This window comes from Nilaparvata lugens, chromosome 14, assembly GCF_014356525.2.
Source record: "Nilaparvata lugens isolate BPH chromosome 14, ASM1435652v1, whole genome shotgun sequence".
Lineage (NCBI taxonomy): Eukaryota > Metazoa > Arthropoda > Insecta > Hemiptera > Delphacidae > Nilaparvata > Nilaparvata lugens.
In genome coordinates, this window is record NC_052517.1 from 11267064 (window position 1) to 11287513 (window position 20450).

Genomic DNA, 20450 nt, shown 5'->3' on the forward strand with positions numbered 1-20450 from the left:
ATCATGAAATAGTGATTGATAAAATCGAGCGATATGGTGTGGGTGGTGCTGTTCTCTGGGCTCTCAAATCATACTTGAAGGATCGAAGACAGGTCATATCCATTGGAGGTGCAAATTCAAGGGCTCTATCTATAAATCATGATGTCCCTCATGGCTCGGTTCTAGGACCTGTATTATTCTTGATTGCAATCAATCAATTTATTTAGCCTGGCGATACAGTAGTACATAAGACTACGTCACAAAATATTTTATAAAATTACGATACATAATAAAATCATATTTAGGTCAAAATACATAATAAAAAATCCTTAAAATGAGTAAAGACAACAATATCAATTAATAGCATTCAATAGTTCACTCATAATAGGGCTACATAATAATTAACTATTTCATGTAATAGTTGACATTAATAATTTATTCTACCTACCCCTGTCCTGAATTCCTCTAAAGAGTAGAATGGATTTTCTATGAGCCATTTTCTTAAATGTCTGAGGAATATAGGCAGGGGAAGGGTACGGAAGGAGGCTGGTAAAAGGTTGAAAAATTTTATCCCCACTATTGGAAAACTCGAAAGAGATTTGCTGAAGCAGCACCTAGGTACATGCAGATCTCCACTGGCCCTAGTCGGATAATTGTGAATATCACTGGCAACTGTCAATACATTTTCCCTCATTTTTATCTCTTTCAAGCACCGATACAAAAATTCATTGAAGACTGTTAATATTGAATTTTCCTTGAATAGAGGTTTACAATGATCTAGGTAATCTGCATTGCTTATTATTCTGACTGCTTTCTTCTGTAAAACTAATATTTTTTTTACACCTGAGGAATGGCCCCATAATCTGATACCATAAGACAGGATTGAATGGAAAAAAGCATAATAAGCTTGTTTAACATAATTATCAGGCAACTCACATTTCAGTCTCCTCAATAAAAATATATTTCTGCTTAGCTTAGAGCAAATCATTTCAACATGATGTTCCCATAATAGTTTAGAATCCAGCATGAAACCCAGTAGTTTAACTGGGTTGTCTGTCCCGCTAGCATTGTTTTATGAAAATGTGATTTCCTGTGTTTTAGTTTCATTTAGAACAAGTTTGTTAATAGAGAACCATTTTTTAGCTTTATTGTAATGATCAAGAACTGAGTTTCTTGCAAGGTCTACTGTGGAACTGGATGCATAAACAGTGGTATCGTCGGCAAACATCAAAGCCCTACCAGATAAATAATAGAACAGATCGTTTATTGGAACAATGAAAAGTAAAGGTCCCAAAACTGAACCCTGTGGAACTCCCCTTCTAACAGGCAGTGGAAGAGAGTCAACACCATTCCAGCTCACTATCTGTTGTCTATCTGCCAAATAGGATTCAGTCAACCTGAGCGCATCATCTTTAAGACCATAATACTTTAACTTCAAGAGGAGAATATCATGTGGAATGCACTCAAATGCACGCGATAAGTCACATAGTAAGGCGCAGGTAGATCCCCTGGTTTCAAAACAATTTAAAATATGCTGGACAAGGGATTCAACAGCCAACACCGTTGACTTATTTTTCCTGAAACCAAACTGAGCTGATACCAAATGATGATGCTTTTCAAGATAGTTGTACAATTGGTGAAATAAAATGTACTCGAATATTTTGGCAATCATAGGAATGATAGAAATGGGCCTATAGCTAAAAGTATTATTTCGTACACCCTTTTTGAAAATTGGTACTGTTCTAGAGACTTTCAGCTGGTCAGGAAAAATGCCTTCTGATATGCATGTATTAAACAAGAATGCCAGCAAGGGAGCGAGAATCGGAATTATTTGTTTCATAAAATTAGGTGTCATTCCATATATATCTCTACTGTTACCTTTTTTCAAATTTTTGGTTGCATCTATTACATCCTGATCGCTTACTGGATGGACTCCAACTAAATGAAGAGACAACACGAGGCAACAGAGCATGGTTTATAGGAGTATCATCTAAATTCAATGGTATTTCATTAACAAGTTTTTCCACTCATTTAACAAAGTAATTGTTGAATTTGTCAGCTGATGCAAAATAATCATCTTTCATTTTTGAGGGAGATCTATGCTGATTTATTAGACTCCATGCAGCTTTGCTTGGGTTAGATGATTCAATAATAAACTCGGCATTGGCATTTAGTTTGGCAATTTTTATTTTTGAGCGATGTTCATGCCTAAGGTTACGCAACAGGCTCATCAAGTTGGGATTGATCTTGGCCAAGTCACTTACAATCATTATAAAATCTCTGAGTCTGGCCATCTCGGGACTGTAGCAGTCAACTTTTGGTCTGCTAGGTCTACCTAATTCCATTGGAGCTCTACTATATTTTATGTTCATATTTTTTGACTTGAGTGGGAAAAAAGAGTTGAATAATTCATTAAACTTTAAAAAGAAAATCTTAGACATTTCCTTGCCTGGTAATTCTCTTACAATATTAAACCATACCTCAATGTTGGACTGCAATGCAGCACCAAATAATATAGTAGCACTTCCACTCATAGTCCTAAACTTGAAGGATTTACTCATCCTAGGCAGATTATCCAGATATGCCAGTTTGACATTCATAAATACATGTTTGTGATCTGATATCTGGTTACCACTAACATCAACAGAGTAGCTGTCATTTTTGAGGTTGGTCAAGATAGAATCTAGAGATGCATTTCCCCTAGTTGCCTCCTTTACTGTGCTATGCATACCAAAGCCCTGAATCAAATGTATAAAGTCCTTCATTTCATTGGGAGAGTATACTGTATTGAAATTATGATCTGTGCCAACAAGAAGAAATAGGCCAGCTGATAGTAAATTAATAGGTCAGGCATTGTTCCAGCTTATTGAAAAACAAGTTAACATTGAAAAACAAGTTAACATCATTACCTGGAGGCCTATACATAGCAACCACTACCAGTGATAATTCAGTAACAGATAAACCTGCAAACTCTGCCACACCCTCAACACAAAAAACACTTAATTCCAATGGATTTACAGTTAAGGAGAGTCTGCTATTAAAGTAGACTGATGCTCCACCCCAAGGGGTTTTCCTACAAAAATGACTGACAATATCCAAATCACCTATCTTGCCATAAAATTCTTTTTCTTCATCAAGTAGCCAATGCTCAACAATACTTAGGATATCAATATTACTAGAGTAACATAAATGCTCCAGTTCACTTATTTTATTTCTTAGACTCTGAGCATTGATTAAGCACATTTTCAGGTCACAGAGGCTTGGCTTGATATTTTCCCTGTTACTCATGACAGCAGGACCCATTAGTTCTACTACAGACTGAGATACCTCCTCCTGGTCTGATCCAAAAAATCTTTGTCAACAGTCAACACACTATTATTACAATCTACCCTCGAATTCAAGCTCAAGCTCTTCGCCAATAATTGAGATCTACCCGAATTTCTTTAATATTTCTACTTACATCTGGCATAGACTTATTGACTACAATGCTAGTGCTATTGGTCGTAACTGGAAGAACAGCATCATGATTGCTATTTCTGCTCAAAATGAGAGTAGACAACTCTCTACAAGCATGTACTTTACCGGCTCTATTCAGATGCAACCCTTGACGTGTGTGGGACCTGCGATTATAGTAATATAAGTCAAGCAGCATTGTTTTGGAACTGCGGGCTATATACCTAATCTTAGCATTAGTTATCTCAATAAGTCTATTGACGATATTGTTCTCATGCAGATCGTATCTATATGGAATTGTACACACTATTAGATTTGTTGAGTTTGTACTTCTAATAATTCTTTCAACTGTATTCACAACTAAGTCTACATCCAATTCAGAAGACAGCGAATCATAATCACCCAACAGAACAACAAAGTCTTTCATGGTGAACTTTTCAAGATCCTTGTCAGAGCTGATCATTTCGGCAATATGTTGCACTGGAGCACCACTGTACACGTTTCCAGTGATCTGTACTGTACTGTACATAGTATCCTCATCCATACGTGTAGACAGAAATCTCGAGAAATCCCGACCTTGGCTATCGGAGAAAACAGCAACTCGCCTATTTGTTCCTCTCTGCAACGATTTGGAATGTCTATTTTGGCAGGAAAAACTCTTCTCGCTGGCCTTGGCGGTTTCCGCTTCTCCGATGATAATATGATTGTAGTTTCGTTGCGAAGGTGGATCAACGGTTTGATTCAATGACCTTGATTTTGAGGGTAGGGCACTGAAGTTTGCTGATGATACCACATTGATTTCTTCCGGCCCAAATCTGGCACAGGTACAGCAGGAGGCTGATTTGCTGTTTGATGCTGCTGGAGGGTGGTTGGAAGCAAATTAGTTGCTACTGAATGTGGAAAAGACACAAAGATTGGTCTGTACACTGAGTCGCAGTCAGGCCATCAGTGCCCACAGTGTGTCTCTCCTTGGATTCACCATTGATCCACGGCTCACCTGGGAGTGCCATATTGAGGACATCTGTAAGAGGTTGTCACAAGTCACCTATTTTCTTAGGAAGTTGACACAGTTGGTGAGCAGGCCCTACTTGCTGGTAGTGTACCATATGCTTTTTCATAGCATCCTGAGCTATGGACTACTGCTGTGGGGTCATGCTTCTGCATGTGAAGATGTCTTCAAGCTGCAAAAGAGGGCCATCCACATTATTACCACATTATTTAGTGGATTTCTGGATCATTGTCGACCTCTCTTCCAATCCACAAGTGTAATGACCATCTACAGTCATTACATTCACTTGTGTGCTGTGTATGTGCAAGCAAATCTTGAAAACTTTAACATGAGGAGTGACTTCCATGGTCACGACACTAGGAGTGACTTCCATGGTCAAGACACTAGGAGTGACTTCCATGGTCACGACACTAGGAGTGACTTCCATGGTCACGACACTAGGAGTGACTTCCATGGTCAAGACACTAGGAGTGACTTCCATGGTCACGACACTAGGAGTGACTTCCATGGTCACGACACTAGGAGTGACTTCCATGGTCAAGACACTAGGAGTGACTTCCATGGTCACGACACTAGGAGTGACTTCCATGGTCAAGACACTAGGAGTGACTTCCATGGTCATGACACTAGGAGTGACTTCCATGGTCAAGACACTAGGAGTGACTTCCATGGTCACGACACTAGGAGTGACTTCCATGGTCACGACACTAGGAGTGACTTCCATGGTCACGACACTAGGAGTGACTTCCATGGTCACGACACTAGGAGTGACTTCCATGGTCACGACACTAGGAGTGACTTCCATGGTCAAGACACTAGGAGTGACTTCCATGGTCAAGACACTAGGAGTGACTTCCATGGTCACGACACTAGGAGTGACTTCCATGGTCAAGACACTAGGAGTGACTTCCATGGTCACGACACTAGGAGTGACTTCCATGGTCACAACACTAGGAGTGACTTCCATGGTCACGACACTAGGAGTGACTTCCATGGTCACGACACTAGGAGTGACTTCCATGGTCAAGACACTAGGAGTGACTTCCATGGTCACAACACTAGGAGTGACTTCCATGGTCAAGACACTAGGAGTGACTTCCATGGTCACGACACTAGGAGTGACTTCCATGGTCACGACATGAGGAGTGACTTCCATGGTCACGACACTAGAAGTCGGGGTCTCATAGATGTGCTATTCCGTCGCTTGTCAAAGACCCGTGATGCATTTCCTGCATTGGCCTTGTGGATCTTGAATAGGCTGCCAGGGGATTTGAAGATGTTGAACACACCAGCATTCAACCTGAGACTCAGGTGTTGGCTTAGGAGAAATCCGTTTTATTTCATTCAGGAATTTTTTCTCAATGACTTGGTAGGCCTAGTCTGACGTGTACTGCCATCTCGATAATTGCAAATGTAATAAATGTGAAAAGTTATATATTTTTAACTCTTGACGCAACCCATCCGGCATTGCTGGTATTGGTGAAGAGGAAGGTAATTCAGGTAATATTTATGTGATATTGTGTTTATCCATACCTATTATTGTTGATTATTATTGTGTGTGATGGGTGGTAGTGTATGAATGGCACAGTATGAGAGACTAAGAGCATCATATGGCTAAGATAGCTTCACGAAAAAGAACTACTGGTATGTGGACTATTAGTTTGAGTAAGCCTGAACAAGATATTTTCCTCAGCAACTCTCATGTTTTAGATGGACACATCAAATCGTCGATCCCTGCTACCTGAAAACAGTCGGTAGGTTATGTCAGAAGCTCTGAAATTGATCACTTATCTCATGATCAATAGATTAATGCCACTACTGAAATTGATTCTTATTTAGTAATCCATTCTGTGAGATTTCAATAATTGAAGCCACTTTGGAATGTTTTTCGTAACTGAAACCATTCTAATTCATTACAGATGTCCACATGTGACCAGATATCAGATAACAAATCACCAGTCTCAGAGCACAATTCATTGAGTGGAGAATCAGATCCCAGGTTGACTAAGGCCATTGAAAAAGAAGTGTGTGGTAAGTATAGTGATAACATTGTCGATATATAGATAACAAACTAATATTTGTTAAACCATAGAGGCATCACACTTCTCAGTGTTCCAGGGAAGATCTACTCTCGTATCTTGCAGAATCGGCTACAGGAACTGGTGGAACATCAACTGGATGAGGCACAATGTGGGTTCCGACTTCAAAGTAGTATACAGGATTTGATCTTCATGCTCAGACAAGTTATAGAGAAAAACTTGGAGTATGGGAATTAAATGTACCTAACATTCATAGACTTGGTCAAAGCATTCAATATGGTACCATGGGCATGTTTGTGGGTGGAGCCAGAAGGCAGTAAGTATCAAGGAATCTCATAGAAGGCATAAAACGTTTCTATAAAAATTGCAGAGGTTGTGTAAGTTTGGGAAACTTAGTATCGGGGGAATTCAGGATGGGGATGGGTTTGAGACAGGGAGATGTCCTCTCTCCCTATCTGTTCAATGTGCTATGAGATGGCGTTATGAAGACCTGCAACCAGAGGCAAATGAAGTTTGGTGTGGGTAATTGGCGAATGGAAAGGGTAATTGCATCGGAGCTTGCTTTTGCTGATGATCTCGTCCTCTTGACTAAGTCTGAAGAGAGTCTTAGTAACAACTTACAAATATGGCAGGAGGAGCTGCTGAAAAAGAACATGCGAATGAATCTGGATAAGACAAAAGTGATGCATGTAGCAAAAGATCAGAGGCAGTTGGAGATATTCATCGGGGAAAGACAGTTGGAGCAAGTAGTCCATCAAGTACTTGGAAGCTACTATTGCTTGTGATGGAAGAATGAAAAACGAAATAAGCAATAGAGCAGCAGCGGCAGGAAGGTTGTACTGGGCATTATCTAGAAAGTTCCTCAGCAAAAGGGAGGTGAGCCAGGCTACCAAATTAGGGGTTTTCAGATCTACAAATGTTCCAATCCTAACATATTCTTGCGAAACATGGACGCTTTCTGAAAGAAGCCAGAGTCAGCTGCAGGCCCAAGAGATGAGGTACTTGAGGAGGGTAGCGGGGAAAGCAAGAAGGGATAGGATAAGGAACCAAAACATCAGAGACAGCCTGAATTCCAAACCTCTGAAGCAAACGATTGAAGCCGCACAGTTGAGGTGGCTGGGATATGAGATGAGGATGCCGACTGACAGACTGCCAAGGAGGGTCTGGGAGTGCAAGGTTGTGGGTGCTAGGGGGAGAGGATGACCGAGGAAGAGATGAGAGGATGGTGTTTGAAAGATGGTGGAAGAGAGAGATGTGGAGTGAAGAGAAGTGAGAAGGAAGGTGCAGGAAAGAGAAAGATGGAGGGCTCTCATAAACCTCAACACTTGACGGTAAAAGAGGATTGACCAAGTAAGTAAGTACTAATATTTGTATATTTCTCATTGCTAATTATGATCAATCAAATGAGAATAGAAAATGAATAGAAATGAGAATATGATTCAATAGATTTTATATGCCATGGAATACATTTTTTCATTATTAAATATATTTTCGAAATTGACAATGTGAATAGATTCTTTCCTCAACAGTGTATATGCAATTTATAGTTCTTGGATTTTACATAGTATTCACTCCTCATTGTTCCCCTACTCATCTTTCTTCTGCTCCTTATCCTCTTTCAGCTCATATTCTTCCACTGCTTTCTCTTCTTCTCATCCACATCTTACTCCTCTCCCATCTCCTTATTCTCCTCCTGGTTTTCTATCTCTGACTCCTTCTTCCTCCTCACCTTATCATCTCCACCCTCTACATCATCCTCTTCCACCTTCTCCTCCTCACCTTATCATCTCCACCCTCTACATCATCCTCTTCCACCTTCTCCTCCTCCTCCTCCTCTGCCTCTCCTTGACCTTTTACATTCCTCTTATGTTCTCTTCCCGGCCTTTTCTCTTGACTTACCAAAAATATCCTCATCTACTAAATTTACATTCAATTTACTAAATTCCCTTAATTTTGTGTTGACTCTGTTTATAACACTGGAGTAAATATCATGTGCTTGTTTGTATTTCAGGTGGTAGAATAGCCAAAGTAGTATTAGTAAGGTTGGAGGATTCATTTGAAGGCTGCATTCAACAGAAGTTATGTCCATACCAGGTAAGAGGAGTGTGTCTGTTTGAAAATTATTAAAAGTCATTCTCATTTGCTTATAAACTGTAATTGAGATTATTTCGAATTTCCATTTGTTGAGTAGAATCTTGTCAACTGTTGTGTACCATACATATTTTCACTGTAGGCTTCCAACAACACTTTTGACTCTTGTGTCTTTTGATTGTGTTGTTTTTGCGTTCTATATAGAATCTGTCACCAATTTTTGAAGGATCTGTTTCAACTATTTCAACTCAAGTCTTTCATGTCTCAATAAGTCATGGTGGAAACCGGTTTTCCACACAATATATATATTCATATTTTATTTATTCAGGAGCAGGTGTTACCTGTGCTCTGCAAGAAACTGTTAAAAGCACAAATGGATTGAATTCATTTTATAGCTGAGTTACTTGCACTATTATTTATTCAAAATGGTGATATTTTACAATATAAATACTTTTGGATGGGCTTTTCATCCAATGTGGACATGATATCAAAAATTGATAAATTTGTTTTATTATCAATATTACTATATTAATGGATCAATAAAAATTGTAAGCACAATGTGCCTTCACCAATTATGTGAGGGGAAAAACTATTATAACAAAAGAGAACAGAATAACTAGAACTTTAATTAATGAATCTTTAACATATATATATATATATATATTATATATATATATATATATATATATATATATATACATTCAAACAAAACAAGATTAATTTTATTATAAAAACATTATTGATATGAATTTTATGGGGAAAACACTCGCTTGCAGCTAATGATGATTCAATCTTTGTGGTTATGAAAATTTTAAGAACAATGATTTAGTAGTCACCTACCTTTTTGAAATGGCTTCCCCCTTTGGCATCCACTGGTTTAATCCGACTCTAGTAATTCAAAAGAACAAACAAATATTAACTGATCCAATTAATAGGCTCAGAACCCGTCTCCCCCAACAATACAATTATTTTTAAACTGCCCGATTTGTGACAGAATAACTGTATTATAAAACGAAACGAAATCTAGCCTCTTTCACTGGATCAGCCGGACTTAACTCACAGTCCTAACGAACGAGCTCTCCCACCAAAAGTTAAATTTTGGGTATTAAATATAAACTCAGTCAATGCCAAACATGAAAGCCATTTCAAGTACATATTTTTATCTGTCGCACATGCGGCATGTTTGTTATTAGAAACAAAAGAGAAGCTACGTTAATTTTGACATCAAATGAAATAAACAATCTTTCTGTGATGACAAAGACTGTTTTCAAAAACAAAACACTGTTCATTGAACTTTTTTAATTTTAAAACTCTAAAATCCTGATCAATATGAGATAAATATATGATTCATATATATGTCCCATATGACCAGGTACAAAATGAAAAAAGGCCCACAATCATCTTTTAAAAATAAAGAATGCTTATGCAAAATTGGAGTTAACCAGTTTCTTGACATCTGAATTTCTGTTTATATATTATTCAAAAACTGGGTAACAATATTAGACAATCACTCTGTAGTTAAATGTAGGCTATTGGATTTTTGCAATAGAGCTTTTGGGTGGATATCACTTTTTATTCCTTCATATTCTTATCTTATGTCATAAATAAAATGGCTATTCACCTACGGTCATTACAACCCTTCTACAACCATGTCCTGCTATGGTGAGGTCCATGTTATAATGATAATATTTGATTAACATTGATGTTGCTGTCCTTGTCTATTTGAAAATGCAGATAGTGCTATCCTTTTGCAGATCCACAACTTTGACAGACGTTTTTAACAATATAGAAATATAATTATTCAACAAAACAATTGCAATATATATTTTCTGCAAATACCACTTCTTATTCCTACACTTCTCATTTCACATCATGAAAAAGCTATTCCCCTACTGTTGTATGGACCCTTCTACAATACAGTCTGTTAAACATCTAAAATTATCACTCTCATAAAACACTGAATAATGTAGTCTATAATAATAATAATACAAGTCCTGGCATTGATTGTGTATGTGTTGCAGATGGCGACAGTTACTGTTAAAAAGGAGGAGGAGGAGGAGGAGGAGGAGGATGATAGCAGCCAACAGCCAGCTGCAGTGGAAGATGAATGCAGCCGACAGCATTATCTAATCCCTGGCTACAACATGATCTTCATCAAAGAGGAGGCATATGGTGAGATGCATTCTATTACTACCCGATTCTTGATTGACCAGGGTCTACACTCCTTGCTTGGGTGATTAGATTGTGGCCAGCTTCCTTACATGAAGTGGTTTGATGCTTGGGAGTGGAACTCCTGTGTAAATGCTACTCCTGAATGGGCTGTCTGCCACATGTCAACCATGCACATGTACAGAACAAATTTGTAGTGTGTTAGATGTAATGTGTTCAGAATATTCCATAAAAATACATGAATCAATCTAATAATGTTTGTCTACAACATGCTACAGATTTAAACTTCTTCAATTTCATTAATTACCTCTATTAATCAATTCATTATCACTATGGAGAATTATCACCATTGGCTGTGAAGAAATTCAATATACCATCCAAATATTTCATTACAGTAACAATATGTATAATAAATAAATAAATAGATTTTATTGTCGTAGACCAATATAGGTAATTGACAAAGTCATAGTAATACAATAATTACAAAATAATAGAGTCAAAGCAATAGTTTAAAGTCACAAAGTAGAATAAATTACATAAAGTAGAATCGAAAAACTCTGTCAAACAATAGAAAGGTCTTAAAACCAGCCACTCAAAAAGTAATTTTTTAAAAATAACAAAATTTTCACAACATTTCATATCCAATGGCAACTTATTGTACATTCTCAAGCCTATGCTGTCATAGTGTTTCATGCTTATGACAAGACGTTGATATGGAATATCAATGAGGTCAATTTTCCTGGTGTTATCAGCATGAATATTGGATCTTTCATTCAAGCTATGGAGATTTTTTCTAGTGTGCATGATTACTTGAAATATATAGAGATTTATGACAGCCAATATTTTTGTTTTTTTGAAAAGAGGTCGACAGTGATCTAGATACCCTGCACCGGTCAATATTCTAATAGCCTTTTTCTGCAAAAGCAAGACCTTATTGATGTGGCAGCTGTTTCCATATACTAAAATTCCGTATGAAATTATGCTTTGGAAAAAAGCAAAATATGAGTTTCTGAGGTATTTTTCCGGTACAAGATTCTTCAACTGCCTTAACAGATAGATAACCCTAGATAACCTAGCAGAAACGAAATTTATGTGGGGTTCCCAGGTCAACCTGTGATCAAACATTAAGCCCAAAAACTTTAAACTATTGTTATTGTTGTGTGTATAGTCCCTGAGACTAAATGTCATAAGCTGAGTTTTATCCTCGTTTAGTTTAAAGCCATTCGCTGTGAACCACTTGGAAGCCTCCGCCAAGGTATCAGCTGTCATGTTATGTAAAGTGTGTACATCTGAATGAGAATTAAGAAAAGTAGTGTCATCAGCATACAACACAGTCTTGCTGTTGATTGTGAGAGGAAGATCATTTATCATCAATACAAAGAGGAGTGGTCCCAATATTGATCCTTGGGGGACACCGTACTTTACTTTAGCAAGATCGGATCTCTCATTTCCTACACAAACAACTTGCTGGCGATCGCCAAGGTACGATCTAAAAGACTAAGGCTCCTTCCACTGACTCCATAATAAGCTAATTTTTCAAGCAAAATATCATGATTCACGCAGTCAAATGCCTTGCTCAGGTCACAGAATGCAGCCTGAGCAAAGCATCTGTTTTCAAAAGACTCAATTACAAATTTTATTAGTGCATCAAAGGCGTCAGTAGTGGATCTTCCCTTCACAAAACCAAATTGATACTCAGACAGTACCCCAAGATTTACTAAGTATTCATACACCTGTATTGTCACAAAGTGAATTTTTGTGACGGATGGAGAGCCGTCGACTAATGCATAATTTAGCGAATTTATTCTATTTTAGAATTAGAATTGGATCGACTGCCGGATATATTTTGTTAGACTTGCAGTAGTGTATGCATTATCACCATCGCCGTCAACCCCTTTAAATCATCAGCAGCGGATTCATCTAACCAGATATTTCCAGATCTTGTTTACCACTCGGCTACCGAGTTGAGTCGGTATCGCTCTTCATGAAATTTCTGGAATAGAAATGTTGTTTACCGGCCTGAATTAGTGTAGCAATTACTATCATTGTCATCATTTGCTGCACCTTTAACATCAGGAGCAGCTGAGTCAAAACCCCGTCACATGACCAGTGGCGTGATCGTCTTTTCAGACTCTCATTGGTCAGGAAGCTCTTTTCCCCCGGCCTCCTAATTTTCAGCGACCCGGTGCAGCTCCAAGAAGACCAGGGAGAAGGCAGTTGTTCGGTGAACGGGTTCGTGTACGGCTGCGTTCCGAGCGGCGCTCCTAATAGTGGTGTACTAGAGGGTTAATATTCCATTCTGTATTTTAGTGAATGGAATATTGTATGTCGAATTGCCGACTGTATTTGAAGATAGAACTTCCTGGGGGATTTTCTTTCTTGTTGGTTATTTTTCCTAAATTCGTATCACCGGGGGTGATCGAGTTATCCTTGGTTTTGAAACCTGTAAGGGATCTCAAGTTTGTGTTTCAAATAGTTGAGTGGGGAAATTTAGCTAGGCTCTTAAAGCGGATTATTTTTGAGTACTTAATTTATAAGCCTCGACTCTGTCGCTTCACGACGTTTTTAATTATAATACGGGAAGTGGGAATCGGTTCGCTATTCTCCGTATCAGTATCCACATCATTTCAGGTAATTGTATGTCAGGACTGGTAGTCCGTATATTTTTCCTTCTCTGTAGTAAGGTGGCCTTTAGTTTAAAGAGTAATTTTTCTCCATTGAGTTTTTATTCTTGTAGGGAAAACCCTGTCCTTTTTAAGAATAGTTTTTCTCAATTAATTTTTATTCTTGTGGGAAAATCCCTGTTCCTTTTGAGAAAAGTTTTCTCGATTAATTTTTATCCTTGTAGAGAGATTATTATCATTTATGGTAAGTTTTCCTTGCTTAGTTTTCATACTATAGAGTGGCCCAGTATTTTAACTTTTCTTAGCAGTTTCTGACTTGCTGTAATTCCAAGTAGGAAAAGTCCAATCCTTTTCCTAGAGAACTCAGGTGCAGCTTGAGTTCGTCCTTGTCGAAGTTTCTAGACTGCGACGTCCATTCCCTTTCTTTCTCTTCACTTTCCCTATTCTAAAATCCTTCTAGCTCTCAGGTACAGCTTGAGGACTCCCTCGCCGAAGTTTCTAGACTGCGGCATCCTTTCTCTTAATTCTTCCCGTGTTAAAATCCTTCCTGATCTCAGTTCCAGATTCGAGATCGTCCTAGTCGCGGGTTTTCAGACCCGCGAATCCTTTCTAAAATTCTGAGAAACCTGTCTTCTTTAATAGCAAATATTATTTGCTGGTTTTCCCTGTGGAAAATTCACGAATTTTCCTGTGATCTCAGTTGCAAATTAGAGATCGATCTTGTGGTAGTCCTTAGACTGGCAATTACTTGGAAAAGTCTATTGAAATCTTTTCCTGAATTAGGAGTCTCTGACTCGATATTTTCCTTGCGGAAAATCCTGGAAAAATCCTTTCCGACCCTGACAACGACAGACTGTTGTCTTCCCGATATTATTCTACAGACTGTGTCTGTGAAAAATCTTTTCTATCCTCTCATAATAGTCGACATACTGACTATTAATTTAAAAGCGTTTCGGACGATTGAGAGTGATTCCCATACCCTTAAGGGCAGTCACAGATTGGCCCTTAATAGCCGGCGCGCAGTCATCAGATTAGCGCGGAAATCCTGTTTAGCAGTTTCAGAATTGCTGAAAATCCTTTCGCAGCTGCAGGCTCGCGATTCAGAAATCCTACACCTAAAACCTTATTCTCTAAATTTCAATTACCACATAATTGGAATTGATATACTGTATTTAGCTAGCAGGTCCAGCTTGCTGAGAGCTAGAGCGCAATTCTCAGATTGCGGATTATTGAGTAGACATTTATTTGCTGTAGAGAATAATAATCTTATTATTGATTCTCTGTTCCCTATACCTTATACCGTATACCTCATACCCTGCACCCTATTCTCTATAGCTCTCACCTTAAACCCCATTGAAAACCTACATCCCGGGCTTGCAGGTACAGCTTGCTCGCCGTCAATTCGCAGTTGGTTCAGATTGCGTACTACCTTTATACATAGAATTATTGGTAGGGATCTGATAGTCAGATCCGTCTCCTTGTATAGGGTTATCTTAATCTCCCTTAACACCCACCCTGTATTCCAAAGGCCGAGGGCCGAATCGGCCAGCAACGGCACGGGCAAACACTCTTCCCCTGAAAGTAAAAATCTCGCGAAAGAAGCAGAGGGTAAAGAATCAGGATAGAGGGAGAAGTGTAGGTCCAGTATCTCCACCTGTCAGTACGGCTACTGACCCCGACCCATATCCGACTGTAGCTAGTCCGCGTCGTAGCAATACTTCGCAATTATTAGGAAACCTAGAGGGTGGAATAGGTCATGCTAATAAAACTGGCGCCCAACGTGGGGCTAAGACGTCTGGCGCCCAAGAAAATCGCGAAGAGGGTTTAGGTGAATCCCAATCCGCGATGAGTGTACACGGAGAAGAGACTACTCATCAGGATGATGAAGTCGTACAGGCGGTCCGCCGGGAGGACCTCGCGGAACGCGAAGCCGACCCCAGAGTGTCGTGGGTGTATCGGCTGAATAAGGAGGAAGCGGTCGGCTACCTAGAGAGTCTCGGCCTGTCGGCAGCGGGGACTGTGAAGGAGCTGAGGAGGAGGATGGTCGAGCACCTTCGATCCCGGACCGCTGCTGCCTCTCAACCAGGTACAGAGCCGGCACTGACCCGCTCTTCAGGCACGTATAGTCAGGGAGAAGTCTGCGACAAGGTAAGAAGTTGGAATTTACATTTTGATGGTGTATCAGATGCTCCCAGTTTCATCGAGAGGCTCGCGGAACTCCAGGGCGCATATGGGATCTCTGGGGAGCAATCTCTTATAGCCCTGCCGGAGCTGATGGAGGGAGGGGCCCTACTTTGGATGCGGAATCGTCGCTCCCAGTGGAGGACGTGGACTGATTTTGTAGAGGCATTTAAACTCCGTTATTATCCTCATTCTTATAGTAACGACCTTGAGAGTCAGATCATTGCAAGGAAGCAGAGGGAGGGCGAACCGGCTGATGAGTATGCCGAAGCCTTGCTTACCTTAATGAGACGGTTAGGTAGTTATGAGGGGGATAGGATGCTTCAAAGATTGTATTTAAATTTATTACCGAGGTATAAATTATATGTTCGTAGTGTAGGGGTTAAAAATGTAGATGAGTTGTTAGATGTAACCAGAGAGTATGAGGCGATTCGTGCCGAAGAGAAAAACGGGAGGTTATCTCTGAAAAACACGAAAAATGATGGAGAAAAACGGAGTGATTTTCAGTCTAAAGCCGCACCGAAAACGCGAGAAAATAGGGTAGGAGAAATCCAAGAGCTCAAGTGTTGGAATTGTAATAGAATAGGGCATTGGAAGTCGAATTGTCCCGAAATTTCTAGTTGTCAAAAGTGTAAAGAAATTTTTGATTATTGTAAATGTGTCTCACAAACCAATAAGATATCAGGAATCGCTGTAGTGAAGTTATCACGTGTTTTAAGTACGAGGTCAAAGTTGGGGGATGAGCGCATTTTTATTGATGTAGAAATTGCAGGGCAAAAATTTATTGCACTATTAGATATGGGAGTAGAGGTATCCTGTATTAGTGGAAAAGCTCTTAAAGTGTTAGAGCAAGTAGGGTGTGTTAGAAAAGAAAATTGTAGTCACCATGAAATATTATCCAATGGGAAGTATAATAATTTTTCCACAAAAATTATAACTAATTTAAAAGTAGAAAATATTTTAGTTTCATTTCAACCGGTAGTTGTAGAGGGGCTTTCCCACGATGTGTCATTGGGTATGTCATTTATGAAGCATCATAATATGAATATTCAAATGCGTAATAGAATTGTAGAGTGGGAACCTAGTATAGTAGATAATGGAGTAACAGGTAGCTTAAAGCGTGAAGAGATGTCTAAGTCTTGTATCTCAAAATTTGCTACAGTATAGGGGCCGACGGAGAAGAGCGAAAGAAATAGGTAGTATTGCTGATGTATGGAGCAGGTTGCCGCGTTTCAAGGCGCTCGAGTGTAGAAACAGTACTGTATTGATTAGGTAGATCTGTAATGTGTCACGTATGAGGGGTGAATGGTTCTTTTTTCTTCTTTTATCTTTTTCTCCTTTTTCTTTTCATTCTTCACAGGTGCTGCGCCGTTTTACTTTTCCTTTTCTTTCAGATTATTATTCAGCTGCTGCCAACCAGGGGCTGTCGTTATCGGTGTTATCGGGAGATAACAAGCGATGAGGTCTATTGCTAATTGCAGTTATAATAGTTGGAGCAACAGGTTGTTTCTTTTTCAGCGTTAGGTCATGCTTATCTTGTGGCTTGGGAAGCCTGACCTACTGCACTAATTATTCTTCTTTTCAGCTTGACATTCTTGAGTGCTGTACTTCAGGTGTGTGATCATGGGTTCAACACTGAGTCAACCGGTACCTCGGATGCTGTATTTTCTTCTCATCGCCAACCCCCCCCCCATCCTTAGTAGGAGTGGGGTGTCACAAAGTGAATTTTTGTGACGGATGGAGAGCCGTCGACTAATGCATAATTTAGCGAATTTATTCTATTTTAGAATTAGAATTGGATCGACTGCCGGATATATTTTGTTAGACTTGCAGTAGTGTATGCATTATCACCATCGCCGTCAACCCCTTTAAATCATCAGCAGCGGATTCATCTAACCAGATATTTCCAGATCTTGTTTACCACTCGGCTACCGAGTTGAGTCGGTATCGCTCTTCATGAAATTTCTGGAATAGAAATGTTGTTTACCGGCCTGAATTAGTGTAGCAATTACTATCATTGTCATCATTTGCTGCACCTTTAACATCAGTAGCAGCTGAGTCAAAACCCCGTCACATGACTAGTGGCGTGATCGTCTTTTCAGACTCTCATTGGTCAGGAAGCTCTTTTCCCCCGGCCTCCTAATTTTCAGCGACCCGGTGCAGCTCCAAGAAGACCAGGGAGAAGGCAGTTGTTCGGTGAACGGGTTCGTGTACGGCTGCGTTCCGAGCGGCGCTCCTAATAGTGGTGTACTAGAGGGTTAATATTCCATTCTGTATTTTAGTGAATGGAATATTGTATGTCGAATTGCCGACTGTATTTGAAGATAGAACTTCCTGGGGGATTTTCTTTCTTGTTGGTTATTTTTCCTAAATTCATATCACCGGGGGTGATCGAGTTATCCTTGGTTTTGAAACCTGTAAGGGATCTCAAGTTTGTGTTTCAAATAGTTGAGTGGGGAAATTTAGCTAAGCTCTTATAGCGGATTATTTTTGAGTACTTAATTTATAAGCCTCGACTCTGTCGCTTCACGACGTTTTTAATTATAATACGGGAAGTGGGAATCGGTTCGCTATTCTCCGTATCAGTATCCACGTCATTTCAGGTAATTGTATGTCAGGACTGGTAGTCCGTATATTTTTCCTTCTCTGTAGTAAGGTGGCCTTTAGTTTAAAGAGTAATTTTTCTCCATTGAGTTTTTATTCTTGTAGGGAAAACCCTGTCCTTTTTAAGAATAGTTTTTCTCAATTAATTTTTATTCTTGTGGGAAAATCCCTGTTCCTTTTGAGAAAAGTTTTCTCGATTAATTTTTATCCTTGTAGAGAGATTATTATCATTTATGGTAAGTTTTCCTTGCTTAGTTTTCATACTATAGAGTGGCCCAGTATTTTAACTTTTCTTAGCAGTTTCTGACTTGCTGTAATTCCAAGTAGGAAAAGTCCAATCCTTTTCCTAGAGAACTCAGGTGCAGCTTGAGTTCGTCCTTGTCGAAGTTTCTAGACTGCGACGTCCATTCCCTTTCTTTCTCTTCACTTTCCCTATTCTAAAATCCTTCTAGCTCTCAGGTACAGCTTGAGGACTCCCTCGCCGAAGTTTCTAGACTGCGGCATCCTTTCTCTTAATTCTTCCCGTGTTAAAATCCTTCCTGATCTCAGTTCCAGATTCGAGATCGTCCTAGTCGCGGGTTTTCAGACCCGCGAATCCTTTCTAAAATTCTGAGAAACCTGTCTTCTTTAATAGCAAATATTATTTGCTGGTTTTCCCTGTGGAAAATTCACGAATTTTCCTGTGATCTCAGTTGCAAATTAGAGATCGATCTTGTGGTAGTCCTTAGACTGGCAATTACTTGGAAAAGTCTATTGAAATCTTTTCCTGAATTAGGAGTCTCTGACTCGATATTTTCCTTGCGGAAAATCCTGGAAAAATCCTTTCCGACCCTGACAACGACAGACTGTTGTCTTCCCGATATTATTCTACAGACTGTGTCTGTGAAAAATCTTTTCTATCCTCTCATAATAGTCGACATACTGACTATTAATTTAAAAGCGTTTCGGACGATTGAGAGTGATTCCCATACCCTTAAGGGCAGTCACAGATTGGCCCTTAATAGCCGGCGCGCAGTCATCAGATTAGCGCTGAAATCCTGTTTAGCAGTTTCAGAATTGCTGAAAATCCTTTCGCAGCTGCAGGCTCGCGATTCAGAAATCCTACACCTAAAACCTTATTCTCTAAATTTCAATTACCACATAATTGAAATTGATATACTGTATTTAGCTAGCAGGTCCAGCTTGCTGAGAGCTAGAGCGCAATTCTCAGATTGCGGATTATTGAGCAGACATTTATTTGCTGTAGAGAATAATAATCTTATTATTGATTCTCTGTTCCCTATACCTTATACCGTATACCTCATACCCTGCACCCTATTCTCTATAGCTCTCACCTTAAACCCCATTGAAAACCTACATCCCGGGCTTGCAGGTACAGCTTGCTCGCCGTCAATTCGCAGTTGGTTCAGATTGCGTACTACCTTTATACATAGAATTATTGGTAGGGATCTGATAGTCAGATCCGTCTCCTTGTATAGGGTTATCTTAATCTCCCTTAACACCCACCCTGTATTCCAAAGGCCGAGGGCCGAATCGGCCAGCAACGGCACGGGCAAACACTCTTCCCCTGAAAGTAAAAATCTCGCGAAAGAAGCAGAGGGTAAAGAATCAGGATAGAGGGAGAAGTGTAGGTCCAGTATCTCCACCTGTCAGTACGGCTACTGACCCCGACCCATATCCGACTGTAGCTAGTCCGCGTCGTAGCAATACTTCGCAATTATTAGGAAACCTAGAGGGTGGAATAGGTCATGCTAATAGTATATACATGACAATCTCCAGAACCTTGGAGAAGACAGGTACTATTTGGATGGGTCTATAACTGGAAGGTTCCTCTTATGAGCCCTTCTTATGAACGGGAACAACTTTGGAGACTTTTAATACATCGGGGAAAACACCCTGTGTAATACACCTGTTTATACAAATGGTCAGTACTGGCACTACAGAGTGAGCAATAGTTTTGAGAAGGCAGCTTGATAGACCATAGAAATCTTCACTCTTCGAAACTTTAAGATTATGAACCACTTTAAAAATCATCTCTTGACTCACCTCATGAAAAAAGAATAAGCTATTTTGCACTTTATTTACATTATCATTGAGCAATGCACTGGCTGTAATTGATGGCTTGTCTATCTTCTCGTGCACATCATCTACTGACTGAATGAAATAATTATTAAGTTTGTTTGGTTCAGGAGTAGATAAGTTCACAGACATTCTTGTTGAAGGATAAAGTTTTGATAATTTACCATGCTTTCTTACATTTGTTATTAGAAGATTCAATGATTAATGCAACAGAATCCCTCT

The 20450-nt window shown here is 39.5% G+C and overlaps 2 protein-coding genes across 9 annotated transcripts in view; one reads left to right on the top strand and one right to left on the bottom strand.

Moving 5' to 3' along the window:
- Positions 1–8485, bottom strand: part of LOC111058137 (sodium channel protein Nach) — a 475868-nt gene extending 467383 nt beyond the window's left edge. The window contains exon 1 of the mRNA XM_039440751.1: positions 8296–8485. Within this exon, the coding sequence (XP_039296685.1) occupies positions 8296–8394 (99 nt within the window). The 5' untranslated portion in view covers positions 8395–8485. The remainder of the gene's footprint in view (positions 1–8295) is intronic.
- Positions 1–20450, top strand: part of LOC111058522 (gastrula zinc finger protein XlCGF57.1-like) — a 44906-nt gene that overhangs the window by 19826 nt on the left and 4630 nt on the right. For 7 of the 8 annotated variants that reach the window (XM_039440741.1, XM_039440743.1, XM_039440745.1 and 4 more), the window contains 3 exons: positions 6361–6472; positions 8492–8574; positions 10593–10743. In XM_039440741.1, coding sequence (XP_039296675.1) covers positions 6361–6472; positions 8492–8574; positions 10593–10743 — 346 coding nt within the window. Of the gene's footprint in view, positions 1–6360; positions 6473–6703; positions 7831–8491; positions 8575–10592; positions 10744–20450 lie in introns of those variants that run through there. The other variant, XM_039440747.1, reaches the window with a different exon arrangement.